General features: G+C 37.7%; 1 protein-coding gene across 3 annotated transcripts; it reads right to left on the minus strand.

Annotated features, from left to right (window-relative positions):
• Positions 1 to 782: 782 nt before the first annotated feature.
• Positions 783 to 23,462, minus strand: CTH (cystathionine gamma-lyase). 3 transcript variants are annotated; one of them, XM_082358380.1, is made up of 12 exons: positions 23,096 to 23,459; positions 19,596 to 19,677; positions 17,919 to 18,014; positions 15,547 to 15,656; positions 13,640 to 13,771; positions 10,402 to 10,459; positions 9,882 to 9,959; positions 8,147 to 8,299; positions 6,719 to 6,840; positions 4,847 to 4,899; positions 1,616 to 1,754; positions 783 to 1,355 (listed from the first exon to the last, which is right to left on the minus strand). In XM_082358380.1, exons 1-12 carry the CDS (start codon positions 23,261 to 23,263, stop codon positions 1,329 to 1,331), a joined length of 1,218 nt encoding a protein of 405 aa, XP_082214506.1. In that variant the 5' UTR covers positions 23,264 to 23,459; the 3' UTR covers positions 783 to 1,328. The 3 variants fall into 3 exon arrangements, with proteins under 3 accessions (XP_082214506.1, XP_082214507.1, XP_082214505.1); XM_082358381.1 differs by lacking the exon at positions 13,640 to 13,771 and having other exon boundaries at positions 23,096 to 23,460; XM_082358379.1 differs by lacking the exon at positions 783 to 1,355 and having other exon boundaries at positions 1,382 to 1,754; positions 23,096 to 23,462.
• Between the last annotated feature and the right edge of the window lie 6 nt (positions 23,463 to 23,468).

The following is a 23,468-nucleotide window of genomic DNA, read 5'->3' on the forward strand; positions in this document are numbered from 1 at the left end:
CTTGTAAGCTTAGAATAAATAGCTTTTGCTTTTCTTATTCAAATGGTCATTTGTTTATCCCCACAGACTTAAGGTACTGAAATGGCAAGAAATCAAGTCTTCCGGAAACCACGGTGGGATATAACCAGCCTCAAAATGCTGCTACCTACAGAGACAGAATTTCCAGGGTCCATACACATAATCCAGAAGTGCACAGTACATAAGAATATGTATTTGTATGTATTCTCCTCCTACCCAGCACTATTATTAATCGAGCTCAATGATAGGCTCCCCTGCCCCAGCCATGCCCTTGGGCATGCAGGATCTTAGTTCCCCAAACAGGGATCAAACAGTGCCCCCTGAAGTGGAAGCATGGAGTCTTAACCACTGGACCGTCAGGGAAGTCCCAATGATAGGCTTTTTTTAAACTGAAACAAATGGTGATAGCAAATGTGACTGAAAGCCTTTACTACAAACAATTTAAAAAATCCGATTATTTGACTTACGACGTATTGACAATAGCTTGCTGATCATGCTTCTAGCTATGAAAGTATTTCTTCCTTTAGCCTCAACAAATTTACTGTTTCAGATAAAAATATAAGAAGTAATATTTCTCTATAAAAGTGGCTTTTGAGCTGCCCTGTACAGATTTTATAACTAATCTGCAAACACCAAGATTTGAGCATGATAATTACACAATTGAATTTATAAAAATTAAGTGGCTGAGACCTCTAAGAGTTGGGAATTAAAAGGGCCCAGGAATACAATTTAATGCCACATAATACAGAAATATCACAATGGGGTACACTTGATAATTAGATTTATTTTTTAAAAAAATAGTAAGTACAACCTTAAATCAGTAGAATTTCACAGACGTTTCAGATATTTGATTTTTGGCTTATGGTATTAAGTGTAAACCATTGCTTTGAGTGCTATTTTCACCAATATACAAAATCACCCTTGATTTAAGAACATTCATTCAATAATTTAAATTCCTCAGAAAGCATCAAAAATGAAATACCATTATACTGTAAACATGATCAACATAAATCTTAAGCTTGAAAAAAAGAACACAATCCCCAATAGCAGCACAAATCTCACCTCCTTCAGAGGCAAATGTATATCCAAATTAACAAAAAGATCTTAACAGAATTGACTTGTCAATTACAATACGGGAAAGAGGAAACTTTTTAACAGGAATGATCCCAGGAAGATTACAGTTGTGAAAGGTAATAAGGTGCCTTAAAATTTTCACTTGAAAATTCTGCGAAGGCTCATTAATGGTCCATTCAATTATTCAGAAGTTTTGATCTTCACAGGAAGCAACCTCTAATAGCAGTTCTGGAATGCTAGTTGTGACTTGCATTTGGAGGGTGCTGTATTAACGGTGCACAAGAAAAATATGTTATTAAACCTTCAGGCAAAGACTTCACCTCCTCCAAGAATTCTTTTCTGAAGACTACATTCTTTTAAATCTGCATTTCGACTGAGTTCCCTATACATTTATACACCCTGTATATTGTAATAAGAAAAGAGAAAACGTTTACAGTCCACTCTATAAACATAGTGGCCCACCCGCCCCCAAGATTAAGCACATGTGTGCGCGCACACACACACACACTAAAATAAAACTTACCGCTGCCTTCAAAGCTTGATCTAGATCATCCAGTAGGTCTTGTTTATCCTCTAAGCCCACAGAGAGTCGAATCAGTGTGTCACTAATTCCAAGGACTTCTCTGTCGCTATTAGGCACTGAAGCATGGGTCATGATTGCCCTGAAAGAAAGAATGAGCAAAATTTTGATCACTATATTGTAGCAGGGGAGGCATGTTTCTATCTCATAAATTGCAACTATTTTCAAAACTTTTCTACTCTAAATATCAAATGCTTCATACACCTACAATGTTTCGCAGGCAAAAAATTAAGGAATTGTGAAAATTATCATTTCTAGTCATGATTTTAAATGAACACAAAGATCTTTTATTGTTTTCATACCATCAGTAAGGTATACTCAATCGGACACTGAAGGTGTCAGTCAAGCACCCCCATGCAGGAGGGGAAGGCATAGCCTCCAGTGTGTGGATTTTAACACCAACCTGAATGAGGCCTTGGCCAGAAGTCATACACCCCATGACCAACCAGCTGCACTTATAAGAGGCCTCTTGGATCAAGAGCTGGTCAGAATTAATTCCATCTGGATCAAAGGATCAATCCAGAACTGGACCTTCTGAGGCAGATCAGGGAAAGACAACCTACGATCACTGGTAGCAATCACTAAGCATTAGGAATTAATTCCAGCACATAACTCATGACACAGAGGCCTCAGAGGATGTTCAAAACCATGTAGCAACTCATCGTCATCGCCAGCATGTGTAAGAGTAGAGCACCTACTATGGTTCAGGCTCTATAGTAAGAATTGGGAAACCAAGAAGAATGAGATATTTTCTTTACTCTAGGTAACAAAGCAGGAGCTAAAGACTATGACAATTCACAAAACAGAACAGTCTACAGCAAATGCCAAACAAGTATGGACAATAAGAACTGCCAGAGTTCAGGGGCTTCCCTGGTGGCGCAGTGGTTGAGAATCTGCCTGCCAATGCAGGGGACACAGGTTCGAGCCCTGGTCTGGGGAGATCCCACATGCCGCGGAGCAACTGGGCCCGTGAGCCACAACTACTGAGCCCGCGCATCTGGAGCCTGTGCTCCGCAACAAGAGAGGCCGCGATAGTGAGAGGCCCGCGCACCGCGATGAAGAGTGGCCCCCGCTAGCCGCACCTAGAGAAAGCCCTCGCACAGAAACGAAGACCCAGCACAGCAAAAAATAAAGAATAAATAAAGAATTGCCGGAGTTCAGAGGAGGGAGAACCTCTGCGGGCTGAGGCATCATGGAGGAGAGGCTTATAGCCTTACGGAGCGCTTAGATGTACACTGCCCCCAACACTCAACCATCCCCTTCCACCACCAGCAGAAGGAATCACTTTCTCCTATCCACTTCAGGCCCATGGAAAGAAAATCTGAGTTGTGTCCAAAGTAAATGAATATCTTCTTTTATCACTCTAATGAAGTTTTACATGCAAACATCCTCCTTAAAATGTTCTGCCTTTTTAGGCTCTTAATTCCTTAAAAGAGAGTGAATGTGTAGAAATAAGAACTTAGGCTTCTGGGACCAATAGGCTTGGGTATGAATCTCAGCCCCTCCACATACTGGCTGTGTTGGGCTTGTAAAAGTTAGCTGTCCTCAGTCAATTTCCTTATCTCAGTACACTGTTACCCACATTTTACAATCGAGAAAACTGAAATCGAGAGTGGATAAGTAAGTTTTCTAAGGTCACCAAGTTAACACACGTTGTTAGGCTGGGAGACCAACCCAGTACATGTTGGCTCAGCTTCCTCCCCGCTGACTGCAGTGCTGCACTGGTTGCTGCGTTGTTGGGAGACACAGAATGAGGGTAATAAAACAGACAAGTTCTGACCTAAATGTATTCTTCCACTGGCACTGGGGTTAGCGCCTAGCTGGAGCTCCTGAGGGCCAAGCAACTTTAAACCACATCCCTAAATAAATCAAGCGAGGTCTACTTTTAAGAGAGCCTTTAAGTAATATACGCTGCATTACTACGAAAAATAAACCAATTTCATATGCTGAGTGTGCCCTCTTGTGCATCCAGACTTATTAGCAAGCATTTTCCTGAAAGACTAACAAAAACCTCTATGGCTTATCTTAATTATTTGAATCATTATTTGGGATTCTTTTTTTTTTAAAGATTATGAAATTGCCTGACTCTCTGCATGAACTATAAAGAGGGCAGGAAATGTGCCTAAATTTTCGTAATCCCTGACATTCCTCAGCACATAGTTATTTCAGAATATTCATGAAAATTAAAACATAGAAACATACCATGCATTTAATACAGTTGAAAATTAATAGGTAATGATACTGATTTATCCCTGCAATAATTATAATATATGGTCATAGAAACATAAAAAGAAAAACAGGATGTAGCTCAGGAATGCTTGCTGGGACAGATAATCATTAAATAATAATCATTATTTTAATTATTAATACCATTTTATGGATGAAAAGATTGAAGCACAAAGGTTAACTGATTGATGTTCTCAAATCCAGATCGAGGCTGCTTTAACCTCTCCGCTCAGTTTCTGACGCAGTCTCAAGAGTGAAGTTGCTAACATATTCCTGTGTGACATTTGATTCATCAGCAAAACTTTCTGAATGGTTGTTTCCTTGTCTGTAATATAAGCTGTTGGACTCCCTGATCTTAGGCTGTTTTGTGTTCTAATATCCTCTGGTGCTTTGATAAAATTAGATGAATTGGTTGGGTCAGTTAATGAAGGGTCAGGAATACAGTTGGATTTTCGGTTTATGTCACAGACGACACAGAGCCATTTACCCCCACAGAGAACAGAAAATAAACAGACTTGATGGTAACTAGCAGGGCTCTCCTCTGATAAATAAGAGTGTGGAGGTTTTTTATCAGAAACACATTCTCCATTTCCCCTGGAGTCTTGAAATCAGCCCTTCTGGTACAGTCTCCAACCTCCCTTCCAGAGCAGAGTGGAGTAGAACAAGTAGCCCTGGTTCGGAGGTCAGAGAATTACTGCTGGAATCTCCTTCAGGCAAATAGGAAAAAAGCAAAAGTTGGGAGGACGCAGCTTACAGTTTAGTAGCTCCCATGAGATCTTTATCAGGGTCTCCATTCTATGGAGCTAGAGTTCATTCCAACTAGACAGTGCCATGCTGCTCTTACTGTTAAATATCTTGAATGATCCCCGATTTTATCCTACTCCTTTTCCAAACAATCATTACAGCTGAAATCAAAGTTAAAATACTGAGAAAAACAGAAATACTTACGGAAGCTCAGCAAGACTTTCATATCCTCCTAAGCTCTCAGCCAGCGTAAATAACTATGGCAAAGAAAATATTAATATAGATCTTCTACTAAAATAAAAATACTAAAATCTAAAAATAAATGTTGTTAATAAAATGGCCTTGGGACGGGGGATGAAAAATGGTGCAATTATGAATAAACTACAAATTGGATAAAAACTTGGAGAAAAAATGAGAATAAAATCCATAACAATGATTTCACCAATTAGACTTTTTTTTAAATTAATTAATTAATTTATTTTATTTATTTTGGCTGCATTGGGTCTTTGTTGCTGCGCGTGGGCTTTCTCTAGTTGTGGCGAGCAGGGGCTACTCTTTGTTGCAGTGCGCAAGCTTCTCGTTGTGGTGGCTTCTCTTGTTGTGGAGCACGGGCTCTAGATTCATGGGCTTCAGTAGTTGTGGCTCGCGGGCTCTAGAGCACAGGCTCAGTAGTTGTGGCGCATGGCCTTAGTTGCTCCGCGGCATGTGGTATTTTCCCAGCCTAGGGCTCGAACCTGTGTCCCCTGCATTGGCAGGCAGATCCTTAACCACTGAGCCACCAGGGAAGCCCCAATTAGACATATTATATGTTAACTTTTAAAACATTAAAAGTTGATCGGTACTTCCCTGTTGGCACAGTGTTTAAGACTCCACGCTCCCAATGCAGGGGGCCCGGGTTCGATCCCTGGCCAGGGAACTAGATCCCACATGCATGCCACAACTAAGAGTTCAGGTGCCACAACTAAGGAAACGGCGAGCCGCAACTAAGGAGCCCACGTGCTGCAACTAAGGAGCAGGCGAAGCGCAACTAAGGAGCCCTTGAGCCGCAAGGAAGGAGCCCACCTGCCACAACTAATAAAAGGAGCCCACGTGCCGCAACTAAGGAGCCAATGAGGCACAACTAAGGAGTCCTTGAGCTGCAACTAAGACCTAGCACAAAAACATGACCTCTAAAACCTCAGAATTATTACATTTGAGACCTAGCTCTGTGGTTACCCTTTAAATAAAAATCTCTAAATGTCTATCAAGTTATATAAACTTACTCATTAATATGTATCACTTACTAAATTAATACATCTATTTAACCCCTTCCTAGGGAAGAAGGGAAAAAAAGTCGGTTGTTGTATTTAGTGTTATAGTGTCATAGAATTTCACAACATGTTAAAAATTCTTCTCACAACTGTGTTAAATCAAATGTGCACTACTATATTTCTGACTTTAGAAGTGGACAAATTTTAGAACCAATAGAACTTTGACTAATCCAGCAGCATCCTTTTCTTTAGATCTGTAGTATTTAAAACTCAGTCTTAAATACATTACTGCATGAGCTCAAAGTAAGCCTAAAGTATGGAGTTACACAGGTCTCTCTCCCAGGGCCCCTGAGAGCCTCCTGCCTCTGTGAACACTAGGCAAAGGCCTCCCTTCCGTCACTCCAGGCAGATGCAACCCGGGTGGCGCAGGGTTTAGAAAGCCATTCCTAGGCTGGATTTCAGAACAGCCTTTCGGCATTGCACTGACCACACACTACTGCGGTTTCACATAGTATTTCATTTGAAAAGACGGTTCACTTTAAATTTAAAAACCAATGGATTAGAACATTCTGTCTCTCTCAAATGGATGGCAGTGTCTGCAGAGTTAAGTAAGTTAAGTAAGCAGATTCATATATCTGCTACTGCATCACTCCTGTTTCAAGTGATTTTCCAACCCAAAGCATTTCATGACAAAGAGGCTTGTGGGTGTGAACTCCAGGTACAACAACATTAATATGAGTCGGGTGGAAGTGAGAAATAATGAGTATAATAATGCTATAAGAAGGTCTTAACGTCTACAGTTTAAAAAACTATTTTGAAAGTTTACCTTTAGGTTCTTGAGGAAAGTCTCAGCATGTTGAAGGGAGCCCTTGATATAAAAGGTGATCATCCCTGGGCAACCTGTGCATTGACGCTTTGCCAGCTCATGCTGAGGATGAGAGGGCAGCCCTGTAGTCATAAGGTATAATGAATGTCTTATTTTAGAGTCCAACATGTAATTTCAGAACAACAACAAAATCACCATTTGCTTACCATTTGCTTAAGTCAACTGCAAATAAGCCTAATAATGAGCTTTATGCCATGTTGACATCTGACCTCTTGTTCTGGTCCCTGTCTATCTCTCTAGCTTCATTTTGACCTATCTTTTCTGGTCTCTCCTTGCTCTAGCCATGCCAGCTTTCTTTACACCAGTGGCACCACACTCTTTTTCATCTCAGGACTTGTGCACATGCTGTCCTTTAACCTGGAACATTCTCTCCACTGACTGCCCCCTTCCCTCCGTTAATTATATCCTCTGTAATTTTTTGCTTAATATCTGTCTTATCCACCAGACTAACTCCATGAGGAGAAAGCTATTTCTTTTATTAATAATTGGATCCTAGTTCCGAGTGCAAGGCCTGGCCCATGGTTGGCATTAATAAACACTTACGGAAAAAATCTGAAATGTCTTGTCCATGACCTTTTAACAAATGCTACCCATTCCTCAGGGCACAGCCCAAAACTTTTCTCCCTTCCTCCATTCAAAATGCACACCAGTCAACAGCTCTATACCTAGTGTACATATTAGGGCATTTAATCTCATATGTATTTCTGCCTTGCCTTATCTAAATTCCTTAAGGGCAGGGATCAAGCCTAATTCTCCTTTACACCAAGACTACATGGCTGCACATCTCAAAAGGGTTTAAAAGAACTATTTACTTAAGACGACCACAATTAAAAAGTCTGGTAAAATAAATTCAAAGAGTTACATGTAAGTCTGCTAACTCACATGAGCATTTCTAGATGTTGTGAAAGGTGAAGAAATTCAAAAAAAAAGTAAGAGAATTTCGGGGAAGTTTTGGTACCAAATATCAAGTCTCAATCTATATCAGATAAAAGTTAGAGCTAGTGCAGAATATCAGACTGATAAGATTACAAGCAAATTACTGGAAAGTACAAGGTTGCAATCTTGGAACAGGTATACACAAACCTTCAAGCTAAAGACAGGAACATCTAATATGTAAGATTAATTTTTTAACATCCAAGCAACCACTAGACTATAGACAGCTCTAGGCCAGAGATCATGTCCATCTTCTTTACCATCAGACCCACCAAAAAGCCTGACACACAAACAGACAAAAAGCTCAATAAGTGAACAACGTAAAAATACATGAAAGCACCTAACTTACAAACAAATGTTACATAAACAGGATGCATAGGATAACACTTAAAATCCTAGTGTAAGCATATGTGCTTAGAAAGCAGATTAACATACCGGGATAAATAACCTTTTCTACCCGAGGATTTGACTCCAAAAACTGAGCAACTGCCATTCCATTTTCGAAATGCTTCTCCATGCGGATTTGTAGGGTCTTCAGACCTCGATTGCAGAGGTAACAGTCAACAGGAGATGGAACTGCTCCAAGAGCTGCAAAATGAACATGTCCTGGATTAGTCTGAAGGTGAGGAGGCACCCAGAAAAGCCTCTCACTGCTCTTTTTCATTATAGTGACTCTGAGAAGTTAGCGACAAAGCCCAATGTTTGAGTTTCAGTGGGAAAAATTAATATATCAAATTAGAAACATGAGAATGAAGCATAAAACATGATTAGTGAAATGGGCTTTAAAATGAGAGGGGAAGGCTTCCCTGGTGGCACAGTGATTAAGAATCCACCTGCCAATGCAGGGGACACAGGTTCGAGCCCTGGTCTGGGAAGATCCCACATGCCGTGGAGCAACTAAGCCCGTGAGCCACAACTACTGAGCCGGAGTGCCACAACTACTGAAGCCCACGTGCCTAGAACCCGTGCTCTGCAACAAGAGAAGCCACCGCAATTAGAAGCCCGAGCACCGCTACAAAGAGTAGCCCCCGCTCGCCGCAACTAGAGAAAGCCCACACGAAGCAACAAAGACCCAACGCAGGCCAAAATAAATAAATAAATAAATAAATAAATTTATTTAAAAAAAAAAATGAGAGGGGAAATGAATATCCTGAAAACTAAGTACATATACAATGATATGAACTTTTCAAATATGAGCATCAATAGTCTTTTCTATGATTTTAATGAAAGGACATACTGCACATAGTTTAATCTTGTATTTCTTTTACAGTATTATAATACACAGAGAAAATAGCAGTTCAGCTCTTATTATTTCTGAGTGTTCTACCAATATTCTATTTAGCTTTTGTCTAAAGCAGGCTGTGATTTCCCGTGCCTCAGTCCTTTTTTTTTTTTTTTGTAAATGAAAGGAATTTATCAAGCAATAAATTTTGGTTTCCTTCCTCAGTGCCCCCTTTTGCTACCCAACATGTTTTCCCTGGAAGGGGATTTTTATTCCTAATTATGTTTGTATCTTATCTTTCTGTCAAATCACAGTGGTTAAATCAAGTCTCTTTCAATAAACCCTTCTCCATACCTGAGATAACTAAACAATCTAAACAGAAAACAGACGTTTAGACACCTGTTGAAAAATATGTTTATATGTTAAGTGCCATTTAAAAGTTATCATCATTTCAGATATAAAAGGTATAGTACAAGAAAGCCATCATTCCAAATGTTTAAAACAAAAAGACAAAAAAATCCATTAAGTCATAAAACTAAAAATTCACTTGAGGGACTTCCTTGGTGGTCCAGTGGTTAAGACTCCACGCTTCCAATGCAAGGGGCATGGGTTTGATCCTTGGTCGGGGAACTAAGATCCCACGTGATGCTCGGCGGGGCAGAAAAAAAAAATTTACTTGAGCTTTACCAAATTATGACCAAAATTAACATGGCTTTGAAAAATAACAAAACATATCTCTTGGTCATGTTGTAAAGCCCTATTATGTTATAACTGTATTTTTATAACCCAATTTTTCTTTCCTATAAAAAATCAGAATTTTTCCCATTATTTCTCATTTCTTCCTAAATTAGTGGAATGCTATCACTTCACAGCACTTAGTGGAAATACAAATATCAAATGTAGTCACTTTGAGAGCATAAGGGGAAATTTGGGTTTTTTAATACTTACAATTTTGCAAGAAACGGAGCCTATTATGAAGCCTCTCAGAATTAAGTGACACTAAGCCCATCACAACATCACTGTGGCCTAAAAAAAACAAAACAAAAACAAAAAACTTTAAGTTAAAAACAACATATGTTTATTCCTCAGCTTATAATTTCTAAAATGTGATTTTCACTTGAAAAAACTCTGGGAAAAAGCCCTATAGAATCAGTTTAAATAAACTTTAGCAAAAGCTATACCTTAAACAATAAAATTAAAGTCATGTAAAAATTAAATGTTTCTTTTTAAGCTATCAGCAGGATAAAAATATAACATTTATAGTAAATTTTAATCCTCTGCTGTTAAATCATGAGCATAGTTTTGTCTGCTATAAATGAAGTCCTATATTTAATCAAAGTATTTTCTTACTTTCTACATGAGTCACACAGAAAACCTGCATAATAGAAGAAAAGAGATAAAAGGATAAAGCCTTATGCTACTTTCATCTATTGATGGAAAAGAACATTCTAAGTGAAGACTGTCTTACCATTCATATATTTTGTTGCTGAATACATGCAAATATCAGCTCCCAGAGCCAAAGGCCGCTGAAAGGAATAAAAGGTTTTTATTCCAAATGGGAAATCACTTGAAAATATGCTTCATTGCCTGCCTATTTATTATTGTAAATTCCATTCCTATTCTAACTTTTAAAAATATGCACATCTTAAAATTTCCAGGAACTCTGATACTATCTTTCCCTTTTCTCCCTCACACCAAATAAAAATACAAAGTATTAGAACCAGTATTAAATCCAAAGGCACAAATTTTCTGGAAATAGCAGATAAACTGAGGTCAACAGGTCTTCTGAACTTGTTTCTTTAGAGCAGTTGCTGACTAGCCCCTAAATTTATTACCTATAGCAGAGATGTTGGCATTTTATGACTCAGTAAACACAAAGAATAGTTGACACAAACATTGAGCAATTGTTCTGTCAAGTAAGTATAAAAGTGATTTGCTTAGGTTTTTAATCATTAAAACCTTACAGTGTATGCTATGGTTATTTATTTGATTTGCCATGATCTTGACTCTTAATTACGCTTTTATTATACTAGTTTTGCCAAGTGTAAAATCACTTATAAGGAAATTTGTTTAGATTGTTTTCCCTCACTGAACTTTCCTGCAAAGTAATTCTTTAGTCTTAGATGTCTTTGTTTACAGTGAAAATTAAAGTAATAATCAACTTATTCACTAAATAATGTAATATCAACATCTTTCCATTTAAATTTCCTTTAAAATAAAGTCTGTGTGTGTGTGTGTGTGTGTGTGTGTGTGTTTAACCTCCCTAGCTGGGGAATATGGGACTTTTCATTTAGGGTTTCAAAAATAGGACATTTTAAGTGTGGTATTCCTCAAAGCACTCTCTACATATGTGTTTGCTCATCTCTAAATGATGAGTCAAACTAGATGTTGTGGGAGGTCTCTTCCAGTGCTAACATTCTGTAAACTCTATGGTCAAAAGGAAAAATAGGGCTTCCCTGGTAGCACAGTGGTCGAGAATCTGCCTGCCAATGCAGAGGACACGGGTTCGAGCCCTGGTCTGGGAAGATTCCACATGCCACGGAGCAACTGGGCCCATGAGCCACAACTACTGAGCCTGCGCATCTGGAGCTTGTGCTCCGCAACAAGAGAGGCCGCCACAGTGAGAGGCCCGCGTACCGCGATGAAGAGTGGCCCCCGCTCTCCGCAACTAGAGAAAGCCCTCGCACAGAAACGAAGACCCAACACAGCCAAAAATTAAAAAATAAAATAAAATTTTAAAAAAAGGAAAAATAAAAACCAGTAACTAACATCTGTTGATGCCATTATGCTCCAAGAATCATGAGTTACTTTACAAAACTCAGCAAAGCACTGTTCAAAATACTTTACCTAACTCAACAAAATCAGTATGTTTATGACTCTAATTGTACAGGTGGGGAAAAGGGACTAAGAAAAATAAAATAGATCACTCAGATTTAAAAAACTGGTAGAGCCAGGACTCAGACTACCGGAATTCAGAGGTTCTACATGGAAACTTTATGCTTGTATGTCCATTTTGCCTTTTGTGAGACTTATAAAAGATCAAGAAGACAAAAGACAGGAAAGAAAGAACATACCCAGTTTTCATGAGTGTAAAATAATGAGAGGATCTTTTCAGAAGATTTGGTTTGTGGTTGCCTAGGGACATTGTGATTCTGATTAATTCAACTGGAATGAATCCAGATTGAAATGAAGCAAATTGCAGTCCCTGGCATGAGGAATGTGATATGGGCTTCAGAAAGGTGGAAAAACTGGACCTATTTTAGTGACAGCAATAGGAGAAAAAGGGCGAGCCCTGATGAGTAATCTGGGCAGGCCCAGCTAAAACAATTCATGCGATCTCTTTGGGAATATACAGGACTCATGAGGACTCAGCTAGAGCAATCCTATGCTGTAATAACTGCCCTACTGTAAGCGGTAGATGGGGTAAGGACTTGGGATAAAGACTCCAAGAGTGAAAATCACCTGGGACAAATAGATGATGCCAGGAGATTTTCACCTGGAAACAGACTGCCTTACTTGATATAAGAATCAGCTGAAGCTATATCATGAGCCAAAGGTAGATGATACATGAAGCCATCTGAACACATTGTAGCCAGGAAATGTGTTTCAGGAAAGGAAGGTAAAACATGGTAGTGCCTTCTGAATAAAATGGAGTAAGGTGAAGAAAAGCTTTATGCCGACTCCTAGGGAGTCAGCCAACTTCAGGGACCCAGAACAGAAGCAGGGAATATAAACAATTGAGCTTGTAAACATCTGCCTAATTGAAGACTTGGAGAAAATGAGCTGGGGTTTCAGGAGCTCTGCAGAATAAAGGTGAACTACAGGAGGTGCAATAAGAATGACCACAGGATACAGACAAAAAGGAAAGAGCAGGGAGATGGTAACTTCTAAAAAGGAAAGGAAACAGAGTTAGGTTACTCAGAGGAAAGAAAGGGAGAACGTGTGGGGAAAAGGCAGACAACCAGTTAATTATAGAGAGATCCCAAGATGATTTACCAAAAGGAGCAAAGCAGAAAAGAAGAAGAATCTGGAAAAATGCACAAGAAAAGAAAGAAAGGAATTGAGGATGAATGGGAGGGTTTGAGTGGGGAAAGAGGTGTATGCAGAGGACAGGCAGGAAAAGAGATAGCCTAAAAGGAGCACTGTAAAGAAGCTGTACTCACAGATACAAGGTGAAACATGGAGTAGCAATTCATGATACAAATAAGGTAAAGATATAGAGGACCGGGGATGGTCTTTGAAGCACTGAGGGAAGACAAACTAGAAAGAAGGAAGACAAATGGAGAAATAATGTGTGACGTACACTGAGATGTCATTGAATATAGCTTTTCTCTTCCTTTTATTTGCAAAGTTAGCCAGGTTTAAATATATATAAAATAATATAACTGACCTGGAACCAACACATAAACATTGAAACCCCTACTATATACCATCATATAATACGGCCAGGTCTTCAGAGAGTTTACACAGAGAACTTAAAAGCTTTAATTAAGACAACATTTAAAACACACAAAGTCCCATACAACATATTAACGTAGGGTTGAAAAGATATTAACTAATGGTAGAAAAGATCCAATTTTAATTCTTTGTCTAATCAATAATTATGAGCAGATTTCATGTAATTTAATGCAAACAAGTCCTTCCTCTCCTAATTACAGGTACCTGTGTAGTCTACTAATCAGGCCAAAAATATTATTTTCATTTACCTGGAAATATGCCGACATAAAAGTGTTATCCACGACCAAAATAATGTCTCCATGTTTATGGACAGTATGTGCACAGGCTTCAATGTCAATCATCTTCAAGATAGGGTTTGTGGGAGTTTCAATCCAAACAAGCTAAAACAATTCAGTAGATGACAATAGTTTGTAAAAACACACTGCCAAACATCTATCTCATATACTGTAACCATCTGGGAGGCTACATTGGAAGACCATGGATGATGAAGTTTAAAGGTTTGAATCTGAATCCTAGCCCCATGAATTTCTAAGAAGTCATCATAGGTAAGTAACTAACCCTCTACGTTCTTCCAATTTTTCATCTATACAATAGGATTGATAATATTTACCTTATACAGTTGTTGTAAGGATCAAATGAGATAATGTACATATCAGCAGAAAAGCGTTCAAGTTAATTATTGTAATTATTTTCCATTAAAAAGAGGATGAATTCCAAAGACATAGTTCAATGTCTGGGAATGTTGTTCTCAAAGATAAATAACATAGATTGTCTAAGTTTACATTCTGGAATTTTCAGTAAAGAGAACTATCTCTATGACGCCAAAAATATCCTGAATAGTAACTTAACGCCAGATGCACTAGAAAACTACAAAATAAGTCCCCAGAACTTGAAGAAGAGCATGGGTTTTAGAGTGAGGAAGAAAAGTGACACACACAACAGAATTCCTGGCCACAGCTCACTTAAGAGACAGCATCATATTTATCTGTCTATTCCAAAACCTCACAATCCAGGCACATCATGGATGTTTGATAGTTATAGAAAAGACCAAAGAAAAGAATTCTGTTTGTTAAACAAGCTGCCACTGTATTGATTGACATTATCTACAGCTTTCTTTTTAAAAGAGTTAATGGTTCTTTCTTCTATGTAAATGGGCAAGTGGTCTGGTTTAACTCTCTTCCTACTCTAGAGTTTTACTGGAGAAAAGACATGGTAGTTAAAATAATGCATATTCTACAAGAACAGAATTATTTAAGAACATATAAAAATTTATTTCTGGGTAAGAATTTATTATTCCCATTCATAATAAAAAATTAATTAAAATAAAAATAAGTAAATAAATACAAAGTAGATTTTACATAGACTTAAAAAATCTACTTCAAATGATGAGGCAGACATTTCAGGGGGAAAAATGTATTAATTCAAGTTGGTAAACAGCCACTATATAAAGTTCTATTGACAAGAATTAATATACACACAATTTGCTTTCCTCCCTTAGAAAGACTCAGACCAGCTATTTTAATAAGAATCTTTTCTCCCAAGCAAGAAAACAAACAAAAACCAACAACAACAACAAAAAAAACAAGTTCCTTTGAAAACAAACCTTAATCACTCAAAGCTCACTCTGGTGTTAATCTTCAAAGTAATTTGTGTGAGAAAAGTTTTTCATTTTTTAGCATTCACTGCAACATAATCTTGAGTACAATTCAAACCTTTTAATCATTAGCAAAAAGCTGGAAAAGGCTGACACTTATAAAAGGCACTGGTCCTTCTTTTCCCCATGCAGAATTTCAATGAAGTCCCAAGAAAGAATATCACATATGCCATTCATTCCAGCACAAAACACCTTCCGGTGGCATACAAGCTTCCCAGGATGGAAGCTAAAGATTGCTTGTGGCCCATTCTCTGTCTCTATCATTTTGCTGAAGTATCCCTTAGAACCCTTAAAACTATGCTTAGGGTTTGGGGGCTTACAAGCTTCCTTTTCTGTAACATTAGGCTATACTACACAGAAGTCAGACCTATCCTAATCTTGATGGTTTCCCATGGCTTCCAGTAAAATTTGTTATTCAGATTTAAATTATGTCCTCAAGCAAACAGAAATGATGAAAACAAAACATCACAAGGAAAACAGACAAACTGAAAACTGAGTTACCTTGGTTTCTGGAGTAATAGCTGCCTCTAACAATTTGGTTTTTGAACAATCAACAAAAGAAATCTTTAATCCAAATTCAGTTGCCACCTGCCTGAAGTACCTGTTTGTACCTGAGGCAGAAGAGAATCAGATAAAATGAAAACTGTATGAGGAAATATTAATTCCTTAAAAGTATAAACACTTTAAAAATATAAGGAAGTGTCAATCACCAATAAAGAAACAACTAAAAGCAATTCTACTTTGTTTGAATAATTTGACCTTCTTGTATACTAAAGAATATAAGGCTTAAATTTTAAACTAAAAATCAAAGAGTCAAATGAAATACACTTGATACCCACATCAAGTGGTGTGAAGCAGAAGATGTTTCTTAAAATACACAATCTCTACTCTTCAAACATGAAGTGGCATGCTTCCTGAAATATCGATATCTTTTTTAAACAATTCCTTCCTAGTACTCATATCTAAAATAAATGAATTGGGACTTCCCTGGTGGTCCAGTGGTTAAGATTCCAGGCTCCCAATGCAGGGGGCCCGGGTTCGATCACTGGTCAAGGAACTAGATCCCACATGCCACAACTAAGACCCAGCGCCACTAAATAAATAAATAAATAAAATTTTAAAAAATAAAATAAATGAATCAATGCCAATGAAATATTCAAAATAAAATTTCAAATTGATTATACTTTGGTAAGAGAAAAGAATTGGTTTTTATCCTTTGTACTTTCTCAATCTTTTTGTTATGTGGTTCTGAAAGCTTTAGTAGACAAATGAGACAATGTAAATCAAACTACTAGAGTTTTACAGTGAAAGAAGATAAATCATTCAACTTAGAATAGTTTCTTTTAAAAATACGGTTCTGGATTCGATGTTTATATATGCGAATTTAAAGAAAAATTTGCTGTTATTGATAGGGAACCAAAAAAGAAAAAAAAATTTATCATCAAAGATATACTGGAGGGACTTCCCTGGTGGAGCAGTGGTTAAGAATCTGCCTGTCAATGCAGGGGACACGGGTTTGATCCCTGGTCCAGGAAGATCCCACATGCTGTGGAGAAACTAAGCCCGTGTGCCGCAACTACTGAGCCTGTGCTCTAGAGCCTGCAAGCCACAACTACTGAAGCCTGCGCACCTAGAGCCCGTGCTCCGCAATGAGAAGCCACGGCAGTGAGAAGCCCGCACACAGCAACAGAGACTAGCCCCTGCTCTCCGCAACTAGAGAAAGCCCACGTGCAGCAACGAAGACCCAATGCAGCCAATAAATAAATAAATAAATTTATTTAAAAAAATAAGATATACTGGACTTTTGGTAGACTGATCCTAGGTAATATAAGATGGAAAAAGAATGTAAAGAATTGTTAAAAAATCAACAGCAGTTTTCAAGATTTTGTACCTATATTTACCAAAAGGTTTTTATAATACATTATAATAGTAACAGAAAGTTTGATTTTTCTATAATTTCAATTCATCAGACTATCATAGGGTACTATGATAAAATATAAAGCATTCTGCAAATTTCTGAGAGGGATAAAATGATTACTAACAGTAAGTCTCTTCCTTCAAAGGACTTACAGATTTAACTTTTTGTTCAAATAGGAGATAGATAAAATGATAATATTCTATAAGTCACATTTTAATTATTTGGAAGCATTTGGTATATATGTATAATATACTTACAAAATTTTTTCCTGTTGTTTTGAACACAAAAATCAGTCTTACTTAAAGGTAAGGGCAACTTGTCTTCCTTACCTTCCCACTTACCACTTTATATAACTAGCATTTAAACAATTTGGAATGAAAGTTCTTAAATTTGTATCCATGGATAGGCTTCAAGGGGTAAGGGTCCTTGAAGAGGAGCCTTATCATTTTAAAATTAAAATGATAAACGTTGGGTATAGTCTTAAGTACATTTTTTGGAGAAAGAGGTCTATAGCTTTCAACAGATTTTCAGAAGCTTCCCTAAAAAAAACCCGCAAGGGGCGGGGCGGTTAAGGGTTGGGTAGAGTTAAGCCCTTTGAGAATGACTTGGGTTATAGACCATCTTCACTGCAGGTAAAAATTTTAAATTACACTAGAACACTCTCTCTTTAAACACTATCTTCTCTAGAGTAGAGTATGTCTGGAATAAGCTCATTCCAGCTGCTTAAATAAAATTGTTATTAAACAATCTCTCTTATAAGCAAGTTCTGGAGCATAGACCATAAGAGTTTATGCTCCTCCTTTATCAAGTATGAACCAGCATAGAGGTGTTCATCATATTTTGAAAAGATAATCAATAGTCAATAATCCTGGTAGCACTGTTAATATAATTCAGGACCCATTTTATTGTCTTTAAAATATCAGCTGAAACAACATGAATGAGAGAGGTCACCTACCTCCATACACATCATCCATACAAATAATTTGGTCTCCTGCTTTTAAGAGATGGGTAACAGTCACAGTGGCTGCTAATCCTGAAGCAAAGGCCAAACCTAAGATAAAAACCAAGTTAGAGTAAGCCAAAATGTCAGAACTATAGGTTAAAAACACCTACAGTATTTATTTGCATTACTTTATATCCCTCTCTCTGCCGACTGAAAGATAACCATCACTACTGAGTCACCAGAAATCCCCTGATTAATACCGTTACAAAATCCCCCTTTCTATTTCAAAAATAAAATATCTTTAAAATAAAAACACTTAATTCTGCTTTGGTTATAACATTTCTCTGAAAAGCTTCAAAGAAATAATTCTTTACAAAATTCTGAGACAAAAGACCATTTGCCAATTAAATTACACTTTAAAAGTAAACTCTAAAGAAATTTCAAACTTGAGTAATAGAGCTAAGATATGATTCATCCATTAACTATATGGATATGCAGTTGAGAAAATATTTTAACAAAACTCAAAATCAGACCTGATAAATTTAATAAATTTTATTTTTAAAAATTGTTTTAATGTGGATTCTCTTTAAACACATGTGATCCTGAATCTCATATTGAACAAAAATAGTGAAACGGAATAATAAAAAAATAACTGGCATTGTACACATTAAACACTGTAAAGAAAAATATCCTGATAAAATATCAGTGTATCACCTTAATGATAAAAATCACTTGTGACCGGTAGACGGGATATCCAATTAACTTGGAAAATGTAATTTTTGCAAAGTTTTTTCAGAAAAGTTGAGGTTGACATTGCAGTTCTCTACTAAGCAGATCTGTGGTCCAGCAATGAATTCATACAGAAAGTTAACCTTTAAATCCAGCTCAAAACAACCATGTTTTCTGGAGCCCACCTGAAAAAAGTGTCTGGCATATGAACCCTCAGCCTTTATAATTTCTGTGGGAAATAATATTCCCCACACATTACTAAATTTAAGAAATTTACTGTTTAAAAAACTCCCCCTCTCATCCAAAACAAAAGAAACCCCCCCAATCCCAAACAAACCCCAAAACTCATATTAACATTTCTGATTCCTACACTCTTACTGGGAGAAAACTCCTTAGACTCTCATTTTTTTTATTCACTATTCTGCCCTCATTTAGTATCATTTGTATAAAAAGTACAAAGATGATTTAACAGCAGTCCACTCCCTTCATGGAAGAAATTCAAGTTTTGAGGAGTTAATCCCTAATCTCTGAAAGCACAGTATCAAGGGTACCTGGCTATTGCAAATGTTCCTTGGTGCTACTCTCAGGCACAAAATAGCAGGTGAATGAACCAGAGTATAAGAAAGTTTATATTCTCATAGGTGGTATTACAAAACTTAGTTAATTTGTATCTATTTATACTGACAGCTTCAGACGAAGAGTGCATTTACATGAATACTAAGTGGCAAATTCTGCCATTTTGCCTCTCTTCATATTTATTTTCACCTTATAATTACACATATACATATGAAGTCAGCTGTGGGACCTCGAGCAAATAATTCAATGTCGTAAAAAAATAAGAGTTTTGGACTAGCTAATCCTTATTTCTTTCCAATTCTACATTCTGTGCCTCTATAATTTTTTCTATACAAATAAGAATGGATTCTAGATTTTACAAACTTTGAAATGAAAATCACTTACTATACTTAGCCCCATCCAGTGCTGCCACTGCTTTTTCCAAGCAATTCCTGGTGGGATTTCCAGAACGGCTGTACTCAAAACCCTGAAGGAAAGAAGTTAAGAGTTCATCCTAAGAGATTTAAATTTATTATCAGAGTCTTAACATAGACATTTCCTCAATTACAGGGCCATCCTGCCATGCCTTTCTGTTATTTATCTATTGCATGTCTTGCCATTAGACAGAAGCATCACTGTTGTGGCCGTAGTGGTATGGAGAGGCCCTGAAGTCAGCCAAACTGGATTAGAATTCTGTGTCTGCCACTTATGAGCTACATGCCAATAGGTTAGTTACTTAATATTTCCCAGAGTCAATCTCTATACTTTTAAAATGGGAATAAAATCTACTTCATAAAATTGATGTGAAGATAAAATGAGATAATAAGTTCTCTGCATGATGCCTGGCATGTGCTAACCACTAGATAAATGGTGGGTTTTATGTTAGACTCACCTCTACCCATTAATCTGGGGATATTAGGAAACAGGAACCACCTGAACCAACAAAGTCAACCTATTTCTAACCTGCATTTCATTTCCTAAAAAATAAGTGATGTGAGTTCTGTTTAGCATCCAACAGGAAGCTATGAACAGATCTTACAAATGCTCAAAGTTCAGATCTTAGCTCTACAAAAGCAACTCAAAAAAGAGAGTAATTCTCGGCAAAACAGCCCTATACAACCCCTTTTTAAAATTTGCATTATATTCCTTTTATATGTATGACCAATTCTCACTAGCTGAATTCATCCAGTCATTTTATTTGATTTATTTATCTTTATTGAGGTATAGTTGATGTACAATATTACATAAGTTTCATGTGTACAGCATAGTGATTCACAATTTTTAGAGGTTATGTTCCACTTAGAGTCATTATAAAATATTGGCTATATTCCCTGCGTTGTACTATATATTCTTGTAGCTTATTTATTTCATATAGTAGTTTGTACCTCTTAATCCCCTACCCTAAGCTCCCTCCCTCCTTCCCTCTCCCCACTAGTAACCACTAGTTTGTTCTCTGTATCTGTGACTCTGCTTTTTGTTGTTGTTGTTATATTCACTAGTTACTGTTATTTCTTAGATCCCACATATAAGTGATATCATACAGTATTTGTCAGTCTCTGTCTGTATCCAGTCATTTTATTTAATCCTCACAATCTGCTCTAAAGAAAGTAAAGCCAAATGTTACAGGGAATGTCAGTGCCAGAATTCAAAGCCAGGACTTAAGCACTGACTAAAAATCCTATACATACTTTTCTCCTTCTGCCTCATATAGCACATAACAAAACACAACCACTCTTTACACCTGTTTCTGATTGAGGAGCTCCCAGTATTAGATATAGATATAGATATGGATATAGATATAGATATTTAAGTTTTGTTGCTTTTTTTGTTTCCTTGTTTTTGACAAACCGAGTAGACATTTTATAGGGCTCCAGGATATCCTCATTACTGCCCACCATCACCTCCTTGATATGACCTGCAGCTGTACTCCAGACAGAAAAAAAAGTTTAGATTCATGTGGCTATTGCCATGGAAAGGTAGTCCTATGTCTCCCTAAATATTCACTGCAAAGATTTAACTTTGGGGTGGGGGGGATGGGGAGAAGCGTATTTCAGTGCCAATTCTCACACTCTCATTCATTCAATGACTTTCCAAATGGAACTGGAGAATTAGATGCTTCTCATTCAGCTCCTCAAATTCTCTTTAGTGCTCTTAACTGACATTTTAAAGATATTAAGAGGAGTTTGTGGATTTTACCACCCCTGCTGGCTCTCTGAAAACATTTAATTATTAATATCACAGCTAAATTATTAACTTTTGCACTAAATGCTAAAGCTTGGGCAGCTACACATTCACAAAGCCCTACACCAGGAAGAAACTTGGAAGACAGGTTGTGTACACATTTTGATTACAAAATATAGTAGCTAGAAGTATCCTAAACCAGTTGTAGAAATGCCCTTAGAACTCTACTTCACAAGACAAAGGGCCATGTCTAAAAGAATTTTCCTCAACTTATATAACATAACACACTAAAGAGGTGTTTGAAGTATAATCAAGGTTTTGGAGCTACAAAGTTTATTCAATTACAGTTGACACTTGAACAACTCCCGGGTTAGGGCACCGACCCCCCTGCTCAGTGGAAAATCCATGTACAACTTACGGTCAGCCCTCCATATCCGAGGTTCCTCCATATCTGTGGTTTACGTCCCCAGATTCAACCAACTGCAGATTATGCAGCACTGTAGTATTTACTATTGAAAAAAATCAACATATAAGTGGACCTGCACAGTTCAAACCCCTGTTGTTCAAGGGTCAACTGTAATTTCTTCTGGACCTCAGCAACTTTTAAATACTCCAAGATCCATCAAGTATGCTACCAAAAAAGGAAAAGCTATATAATTAACACAGAGGGCTGTCTCATCTATGACTCTGGGTAGGTTCCTTTTCTATAAAAAGTATATAATACCTGTCTTGCTCTCTAACCTGGTTGTCAGGATCAAACAGAAAAAGTACAAATATGAACACCATGAAATAGCAAACTACTGAGCAGTTATAATGTACAATGCAGCTTAACATACATCTCAACAACTTATGTGGTAGGTACTATTATTAACCCATTTACACAGGATCAACCTGAGGCTTAGATAAGTCAAGTAACTTGCTCAAGATCACCTGGCTAAAAAGAGGTGGTATCAGAATTCAAACCTAGGTCCTCTGACTACATGACTTAACTCTTAATTACTAAGCCACACTGATGCAATGGGTTAGATTATTGCTAGCATTACTGTAGTATAGCACAGTGTAGACTAATGCCCAAGAGTGGGTGGGGTTCCAGAGCAGTACTGCATTGGAATCCCAGCTCTACTACTTACTAGCCATGTGGCCTTCGCATTGATACTTAACATCCCTAAACCTCAGGTTTTTCATGAGAGAAATAAGAACCTAGTTCATACTAGAATTGCTGTAAGGATTATCTGAGGCAATATATGTAATACACATGATATAATGTAACTACGAATCTGGCTCAATGGCTATTAATAACTACTGGAATAATACTGGGAATTAATAGCTATTGGGAATAATCTTGATTCCAGGTGACTTATGAGACAATTTTTTTCTTAGTTGACTCCTTACTATATCTTTACAATTCTTTTTTGCTAAAGGTAGCTCAAGGAAGTTATGACACTAGTTCTGAACTGCAAATTTGCCAAAATCACATGAATATCAGTCCAAATCTATAGGGCATGTTGGACAAACTGTTCCTTTCAGTCCTGCTTATCAAAAGAAATATGATCGTTGAACCACTCAATACAAAGCTTTACTACAAGGAGGTTTACAGGTGTAGTAAACATCCTTCCTGATATACACAAATTACACCTCACAAATTACTTGCGTGCCTTCCTAACTTATAAACCATCTCTCTTTTACCGCCCAACACTGGACCGCCCCAGACAGACCCAGCTCACCAAGTGCCGGCCAGGAGCCCCTTGCTTGAACGTGGTGGACAGTGAGATGGGGGGCACTACAGCCTGGGAAGTCCATTGCTCTGGTTCCTGGCCCACATGGATGGCCTGCGTAGCGAAATGTTGGAACCTAGGTAGGAAACCGCGTGGGGAGGCGTCTTCTTCCTGCATGCTGATCTGCGAAGGAAGGCTAGAGTTAAAGAGCAAGGAAGATAAAACTATGAAACTGGTGAGTCGGAGCTTGAAAAAGACACCGAAGAATTAGGCGAAAGAGAGGTAAAGGTACGCCCAACCGGGTGACCAGCGGCGAGCGCACAAAAGCCGGACTGTAGCAGAGACTCTATTAGCGGGCCGGGGAGCTTTGCTTCACCTCGGG

The sequence above is a fragment of the Balaenoptera borealis genome (assembly GCF_965194805.1).
Source record: "Balaenoptera borealis genome assembly, chromosome: 1".
Lineage (NCBI taxonomy): Eukaryota > Metazoa > Chordata > Mammalia > Artiodactyla > Balaenopteridae > Balaenoptera > Balaenoptera borealis.

What these genes read in the sequence shown, in the direction of transcription:
- CTH (XM_082358379.1), bottom strand. Translation starts at nt 23,263, where the DNA reads ATGCAGGAAGAAGACGCCTCCCCACGCGGTTTCCTACCTAGGTTCCAA. An exon ending in TTATGTCGGCATATTTCCAG is followed by an intron (nt 10,460 to 13,639) that starts GTAAATGAAAAT and finishes TATTCCTTTCAG; the next exon opens with CGGCCTTTGGCTCTGGGAGC. An exon ending in AGCAACAAAATATATGAATG is followed by an intron (nt 9,960 to 10,401) that starts GTAAGACAGTCT and finishes TGTTTTTTTTAG; the next exon opens with GCCACAGTGATGTTGTGATG.